The sequence below is a fragment of the Montipora capricornis genome, chromosome 2 (genome assembly GCF_036669925.1).
Source record: "Montipora capricornis isolate CH-2021 chromosome 2, ASM3666992v2, whole genome shotgun sequence".
NCBI classification, from domain to species: domain Eukaryota; kingdom Metazoa; phylum Cnidaria; class Anthozoa; order Scleractinia; family Acroporidae; genus Montipora; species Montipora capricornis.
The window spans coordinates 46,267,814-46,275,949 of record NC_090884.1 but is presented as its reverse complement, the minus strand read 5'-3'; the positions used below and the strand labels follow the sequence as shown (position 1 = coordinate 46,275,949).

At 44.0% G+C, this 8,136-nt stretch overlaps 2 protein-coding genes across 2 annotated transcripts; both read right to left on the bottom strand.

Moving 5' to 3' along the window:
• Positions 1-3,540: 3,540 nt before the first annotated feature.
• Positions 3,541-4,716, bottom strand: LOC138037407 (uncharacterized). Its single transcript, XM_068883339.1, has one exon. The coding sequence runs from the start codon at positions 4,714-4,716 to the stop codon at positions 3,541-3,543; it is 1,176 nt and encodes a 391-aa protein (XP_068739440.1).
• A 2-nt stretch (positions 4,717-4,718) lies between these two features.
• LOC138037406 (uncharacterized) lies at positions 4,719-6,146 on the bottom strand. Its single transcript, XM_068883338.1, has one exon. The coding sequence runs from the start codon at positions 6,144-6,146 to the stop codon at positions 4,719-4,721; it is 1,428 nt and encodes a 475-aa protein (XP_068739439.1).
• Positions 6,147-8,136: the final 1,990 nt, after the last annotated feature.

The window sequence follows — 8,136 nt, the reverse complement described above, 5'->3', positions numbered from 1 at the left end:
CTAACTTAAGAGAAAAGTTTGATTCAGACGCCGTGCTTCTGCCGTGCTTTTGTCGAACTTAATTCCTGAATTTAGTTCCACACGGCAGAAGTACGACGTCTGAACTGGGCCTAAGAGGACATTGTTTTCATCTGAGCGTATGTCGCGCCATGCGTCAGGCAGATCAACATACCTTTCAATTGTAAGATGATAAAAATAGGTTCCTTTCAATGCAGTGATCAACACAACACGGAACCGGTAACCGCATGAAACATCTTTAGGGCAAATGATTAATTACTGGGTTGCCAAACCCAGTCGGAATCTCGGTGTCATTTCGTGGGTTTTTTACTGGGTTGCCTATGGGCAAACCCAGTCGAAGTCTACGTTTAGTTTTTTTTTTTTTTTTTTCCGTGTCGGTAAAAGTCTTGCCTGTCACTCCCCTGGTAAGTGGTGTCTTTGTGCATAGAGCCTTCTGCGCGTATTTTCTTAGGATTGAGAGGGTAGTGGAACTGCGTAGATTTCTCTGGTGGACACAGTAGAATCATCAACTTAGTCTGCAATGGCGTCGAAAGTCATGCAACGCGAATGGCGTTTTAGTGGATCCTTAAACAAAATATACCCTTATGGAGCTCAATAATGGAAAGTCAGTTGGATAAACTAGGCATGAATCTCAAAAGCGACGAGTACTGGACTTCGACAACAATCTATCGCCCGTCGAGACGAAATCAAAGTGAGCAGTATTTACCTGAAGTACAAGGTAATTTGACACAATTGAGTTTCTTGTCTTCACGCACGCAATCAAATAGGAAGAGGTTTTCGCCTCTAAGAGCAAATATGTTGTTTGTTTCAATAAAATTTTCGCTGGAAAAGGATTCTGTGGTATTTTCTGCCTTTGTGAATTATAATATCATGTTGTGTATTGAATTTTCGAGCTTAAGGTTCAAATGTGATATGGGAGAAGTTTTTTAGTATTGCTCTGTAAGCAGGAAGGGTTCACAGGCCTGTTGGAAGCGTGCTTGAGTTTCAACAAAATGAGGCCCAAAATCAGTGAAAACTTGTGACGCAGATGAATAATAAAGTAGCTGCTATTTCCAAAATGATGGAATTACCTGGTGATAAATAACGTCGTACGCGTCTTGGAGAGTAAATTTTGACTTTGCATAAACAAGAGTTGGGCGATTGTGATCTTTGTTTTGACTTGGCTCATTTCATTGTCAAACTTTATAACACTTGACAGAAAAACCCGGTATCTTGCCATCATTTGACACAGATGCTTCACTGTTTGGCGAGTAAACATGCCGCGGTAACTTAATCACGGCGCCCGCTGAATTCCGGTCATGTCACTTTCGATTTTGCAATTTACTTGAACGTAGCAAAAATCTCCCAAAATGTTTGTCGCTGATCGTAACTTTTTATATTCTATAGATCGTTTTCACGTGACGTCATCACCTTCCAAAATCTAAAACTAAAGATCCACCAAAGTTTTTATCCTCATCAGGCATAAGAGGCGGCATATCTATATCTGTTGACAATTTCACAGCTCAATAGCGTGCTTCGTTTGGAAACCAGAGCATTTTCAATTTCCGGATTATGTAGGTGCGTGACACAAAGCTACGATCAAGTTTGTTGAAAAATATATACTTATCTCATGATTTTGAGCCCTTTTAGAAGTTAGAGCATTAGGAAAAGTGCTTATGTAAATGCTTGTTTTTTCAGTAGTGATAATCAGTCGCCTAGATAGCCAAAGTCAGTTCCAGATGTTTACACTATTTTCTGGCCTGCGAAACATTTCGACGAATATCTGAAGTTTGGGGAAACGCAGAGGCCTAAAACTTGGACAAGTGTCTTATTTCTTTATCTTCTATAAGATAACAATTTCTTAGCGTTTTGCACTGGATAGTTTTTGATTTATTTTTTTTATTGCGTGACAGTGAAAACGATCTATATTCAAGGTTCAAAATTAATGTTGTTTTCATGTCGTAAATATTTTATTCTCGATCGACCGTCCGGGAAACTTCCTTTCGCTCTTTCTGAAAACTGTGTATCAATATTTATTTGCTTTTTCATCAATATTTGTTTTGCATAAAGCACGCTAACAGAATCTGTACCTTGCTGAGTTCGCATTTGTTAGCGTTAATAGTATTTTCGGTCAGATGTTTCTGTTTTTTATGAGGGGGTTATTGTTTTGGTCTCCCATCCCAACACTAACCCCGAGAAACAGGGCTTGACTTCAGTAAAGTTTAGTATTACAAAGTTTTCGGATGCTCATAGGGCACACTTGTGGTGAAAAGAAGTTGTGAGGGAACTTGAAAATTATCAACATGTCAGCCCAGAAGCCAATGTTTCTCGCTTCTCTTTTATTTGTTATTCTTCAGAGACTGGAATGCTGTATTTCAATACCACACAATTCAGTGCCTTCTGATTTTCTGTAGCACGTACCACAGGCAAACCAGTGTATGCTTCACAGAAGCATCTAGTTATGGATAAAAAGTCGCCGAATTTAAAACCAGCAAAACAAAGATCGTGACCTGAACCTCGTAATTTATTTCTTCACCAATTTTTTTTGGACTTGAAAACAAATGATCTGCCTCAGTAGGTGCATTCCAAACATTTTCGATAAATTAAAAAAATGCTTCTTCTCATTCTGTAGCTTAGCTGGCTTTAAAGATCTTTCTCTATTATTTCTTACCGTAACTTTCGTTCACTGAGTCCCCTGACATTGTTATATCGTGAGAGTCGTTTATCCCATTAGAAGCTGACTTATACCCATAAATAGTTAGTCACGACGACTGTACAATGATTATAACTCATGCTCTGGAGTACTCCATTCCATGTCAAGTTAAATGTGTGAGGCGTTATAAGCAATTACTGATTTTTCAATAAACTACAATGTTAAGGTGCGCAGAAAAACGCAAGGCAACCAAAACATTATTTTATTCAATCTAGCAAAACATTTTTCCTCGACCGGCCTTCCCTAGAGTAGCCCTTCCTTTACCTTTTGACCATCTTCCTTTTGTGAAGGCGGCGAAATCTGTGCGACACTGAAAATTGTTTAACACGCTTTAAATAGCTTTATGAAGCGCTCGTACCAAGGCAAAGTTGGTTGTCTTTGTTAGAAGTTGCTGATCAAAACAACGATGACGAACAAACAACCCAACAAACACAGGAGGGCATTATTTATGCTGAACATTTTCAAATGCTGTAAAAATTCAGATAGAATGTATCCAAGGAAGACTTTTCAATAAAATGGTTACTGTCGTGAACGGATCTCGCGACAAATAATCACGCGCTTGATGTAATTTTAAAATTATTTCTTTTCCTACGATTCTAGCTTGACACGTTGTCTCTGAAAAACTCTCCTCTCATACAGCACAAAAAAGGTCTAAAGTTCACCGAGATTATATTTCCAATAGTCTTAGGGTTCGGCAGTTCGGGTTTCAAAATCACGCAATGTAACGCTAACGTCCGCGACACTCTCCCCCTATTTGACTCTTATGATGTCAAATATAAATTGAACAAGGTAAACGATAACATTAACAACTCTAAATCACATTGAAAAGTTCAGTTCTCATTTAGTTCATCTTCTGCTATCGCAGCTATGCGCTGACGGGCACTGACTGCAGCACGTCTAGGTTGGAACTCTGAAGCTCGAGCATTCAATCTAGCAGTCCCCTCTTGGGTGTTTCTGTCACAGGACAGCTCAAGTGGATAGAGATGTTGAACTGGTCGTTCCAGGAAAGATTTTCCAGCCCTCAGACGCACTGCTCTCACTATCCCGTCTCTACCAGGGATTAACTTGTCCACTACACCGATCCTCCACAATCCTCGATTTCTTTCTTCACCCTTGATAAGTACAACGTCTCCCGGAGTCAAGGTTGTTTCTTTGGTTTTCTGGTTAAGGTTGTGGAGCTCTCTGAGGGACTTGAGGTACTCGTTTTTCCATCTCAACCACAGCACCTCCTTGCACCTTCGCAGGTACTTGGCTCGTTTTCTGAGGCTATCATCCTCTATGTTACTCGGGTCTTCCTCTGGGAGTTGATTTGGTTGGCCGAAGATCATAACGCTGGGGGTCAGTATCGGCATTTGGACGTCGTCCTCCACATAATCGAGGGGTCTGCCGTTAATAATTCTCCCAACATCTAAGATGACCTCTTCAAGTTCGTGCCATCTGAGGTTCCCATTACCAATGGACTTGTACAGACTCTGCTTCACTACGCCGATCAATCTCTCAAATTGTCTCCCCCACCATGGGGCTCGGCTGAGGTTGAATTGCCAAGTTATTTCTTGTCTGGCGAGGAAGTCGTTCAACCTTTCATCCTTCATAACGTTCCTCAGCCACTTCGCTGCTGCCACAAAGGTTTTCCCATTGTCTGAAAAGATCTTTTCGGGGCGCCCTCTTCTTGATATAAATCGTTTTAAGCTGCTTAGGAACTCGTCAGTGCTTTGGCTCGGTAACAAGTTCAGGTAGACCGCTCGGGTGAGACTACAGGCGTAAAGAACAATGTAAGCCTTCATTTCCTTTTTGGTCTTGCTGAGGTACTTAATTGGTCCAGCAAAATCCACTCCAATGAACTTGAATGGTACTGATCCAGCTGTTCTTTCCTTCGGCAAGTTGCCTGTTGGTGGATTTGGGAGTGCCGCCACTTGAAATCTTTTGCAGCCATGACAGCCCCTAATCACTTGCTTTGTCAAACGTCGTAACCGTGGCACCCAGTACTTCTCTCGAACCTTCGCCATCGTCATGCCGACTCCCCCGTGCAAGGTTTGGGTGTGCACGTGTGCATGACCAGCTTCTTGGTGAACAGTGCACTTTCGGGTAAGTAGATTGGATAATCTCCTTGAATGCGGCCCCTGCATTCATATAAACCGTCTTCGTTCTTCTGAAGGTTTAATCGTAGCTGATCTTCTTTGAAACTGGCTGTATTCAGGCATCTGACTTGACTATCTCGCACCCAGAACTCTATCCGACGGTTTATCTCCGCAGTGTTGAGAGGACCGCTGATCTTCTGTTGCTGTTTCAACTTGCAGTTTTGGATAAACCGTGTTATCCATGAACAAATTCGAACCGCCCTCCAAAGATCCCACTTCTGTAATAACTGGTCAAGTTCTTTGTCGTCTGCTATTGCCACGGCGAGAACTTCCTTGATCACTTTTGCCTCAGCTTGGGTTTCTTTGCTTGGGCTAGTAACGATGTCTGACGGCCAATTCTCTGGGTATGGTAACCAGGACGGTCCCTGAAACCACAGATCCGCACATTCTCCTGCTTTTCCTCCTCGACTGCCCAGATCGGCAGGGTTTTCCTTTGAACCCACGTGGCGCCAATGAATGTACTCCTTGTCTTGGATTTTTCGGACGCGATTACTCACGAATTGCTTGTACTCTCCACCACCCTTGATCCAGGGGAGAGCAACACTTCTATCTAGCCAGCAATGGACACTTGTTACGGGAAATCCTTGTAGAGCTTGTTTCACGTTGTGCACCAGATTAGTAGCCATATGGCCGGCTACCAGTTCAAGCCTCGGTATGGTGAATCCCTTCTTTGCAAGCCTGGACTTGGCGGCTACGAGTCCCTGTGATATACCTGAGGGTTGATGAGACACAGCGTATACTGCTGCTGATAAGCCTTGGCTGCTTGCGTCGCCGAAAGCGTGGAGGTTAATGCTGGTTATTTCTTCCTGGTACTGAACGATGCTTCTTGGTGCTTCAATTATTTCGGGAAGATTTCCCTCCCACGTCTTCCAGCTGGCCGTCTGCTTCCTTGGTAGTTCTTGGTCCCATGGAATTCGCAGCTCACACGCTTGTCGGTAGAGCATCTTTCCCTCCAGAGTGATGGGCGACGCTAACCCTAAGGGATCATATATCTTTGCTAACTTCCCCAGGACTTCTCTCTTGGTGACATTCTCGATCTCTTCCGGAAAGCTGATTTGGATTTTGTCCGTGGCCTTGTTCCAGCGCACACCGAGCAATTTCGTTTCTCCTCCTTTTACACCCAAGTGGTCTTTGGCGTAGTTTTTGTCTTCGCATCCTTGAGAACTCTGCTGTTCTACTTGTCCTTGATCTCGATATTCTGGCCGCTCCAGGATAGGTACATTAGAGTGCAATTTATGTAGCCATTTATGTAGCTCGACTTCCTTGCTCTCCAAATCTCTCAACCAATGAAACCGCATTGCGTCTCGGTCTTCCTCTCTTATTCGCACTTGCAAGAAGGCTTGCCTTAGGTCTCCAGCTAATGCCACTGGGTGGAAGCGGTTCCTTGTCAGCACACTCCAGAGCTTGTTCTGCAATGGTGGCCCAGTCTCAAGGCAATCGTTGAGGGATGGGGCCTGGTGGTAGGCTCGCGCAGAAGCATCATAAACGATGCGGATTTTTGTGCTCTCCGCCGTCTCTCGCACCACTGGTTTGTGTGGGATATAGAATTCGTTGCCTTCTGGTTAGCCTTCGGCACGCTCGACTATTCCTTGGGCTAGTTGATCTCGGATGATTTCATTGTACTTTTCCAACATCCCTGGTTGCTTCTCCAGCTTCTTTACGAGGTCCTCCAGGCGTTTCAGACTTCCTGGCTTATTGTTGGGAAGAGGTGGATGGTTGCCCTTCCAGAGTAAGCCAGTCTCGTACCATCCTTCTGGGTCCCTTAGGAGTTGCTCCTTGAACTCTTCGTAAACAAGGTCTTGATCGCCAACCGAATGGTCTTGTAATCCGAGCACGTCAAGTCTGCAGAGGTTCTCGTAGTCAACAGCGGAAGTTTGTGTTAGGAACATGCTGGTGAGATTTGGTTCACTTCCGGGTGACAAGATAGTCCATCCCAGGCGCGTCCATTCTGCGATGGGTTCTCCGGTTTGCCGATTCTGGGTGTGGTCTCTGTTTTGACTTGAGCGTACTCGTGGCACCAAGGATAAGGTGAACTGGTAAATCCCTTTTCGTATCGATGTCGTCCATTTCTACCCCTTTCAGATGATGGTATCGTCCAATCATGTCCTTGTATCCCGGATTGCCTAAGCTGAGCAGGACACCACGATTTACTTTGGTTACCTCGGTCCGAAGCTGAAATGCACCTGATAAGCTCTTAACGACTACTTCATGGATTTCAATCTCTCTTGTTGTTGCCTGCATCATCATTTCAATTCGTTTCAGCTCTTTTCGCAATGGTTGTTTCCTTAGTCGGTCGAGTAATGCGGCAGAAGCATATGAGCTCCCAGCACCGGTATCAAGTAGGGCACGACAATGTATCCCTCCCACGTTAACTACAACGACTGGATAGGTAACCGCGCCTCTTCCGGTTGCCACTAACATATGTTCTTGATGTTGAGATGTTTTCTCACAGATAGATGAATGATGACGCCGTTTGCAAATTCTGCAGGTGGAAGTGCTGCGACATTCTGAGGCCTTATGATTTGCACCAGTGCAATTGAAACAAAGTTGTTTTACGTTCAACAGTCTCCTTCGTTCTTGTATCGTAGTGACTTTATCGCAGTTGATGGACTGGTAAGATGAATTATCGCAGTAAACGCATGGCTTTCTTCTGGGGTCTTGTTGGTTGGCCTGGTACGTCCTTGATCGAGGTGGCTTAGGCAGCGTTGGTTTTTCTTGCTGATATTTATCTTCCAATTTCGGAGGGCTTCTTTCTGTCCACTTGCGCAAGGCTTCAAGTAGTTTCGGAAAACCCATTCCTGCCAGTTGTCATCAGTGCGCACCAGGTCACCTTTTATACCCTCCAACTTGTCGAGCGTCATTCGAACGTAACCATTGATTTCCTTTAATTTACCAATAGTCTCCAATGCTTGAAGATTTGGGGACAACTTCTGGTAAAATTCCATGATTTTGTTGGGGTTCGTTCCATGGATAGCGGGCAAAGACATTACGTTGTTTACATACGCGTTAACTATTTCGCTAACCTTTCCATAATTAGTTTTCAATATGCTTTTCGCCCTCTCGTAGCCTTCTATAGTAAAGGGTAGGCCGTCAACTGTTGTTCTAACCCGTGGCTCCAGCAGCTCCTTCAGATAAGAAAATTTGGTGATTTGGGGCACATCGGCCCGGAGTCAATTTTTGCTTTGAACTGGTTCCAAAACCTCAGCCAATCTGTATGCGTGCCATTGAACCTTGTAATTTGTAATTTGGGCAGCTTCGCGTTGATTGATTGTTCTTTAATCTGGCATT

What these genes read in the sequence shown, in the direction of transcription:
- LOC138037407 (XM_068883339.1), bottom strand. Translation starts at nt 4,716, where the DNA reads ATGGCGAAGGTTCGAGAGAAGTACTGGGTGCCACGGTTACGACGTTTG.
- LOC138037406 (XM_068883338.1), bottom strand. Translation starts at nt 6,146, where the DNA reads ATGCGGTTTCATTGGTTGAGAGATTTGGAGAGCAAGGAAGTCGAGCTA.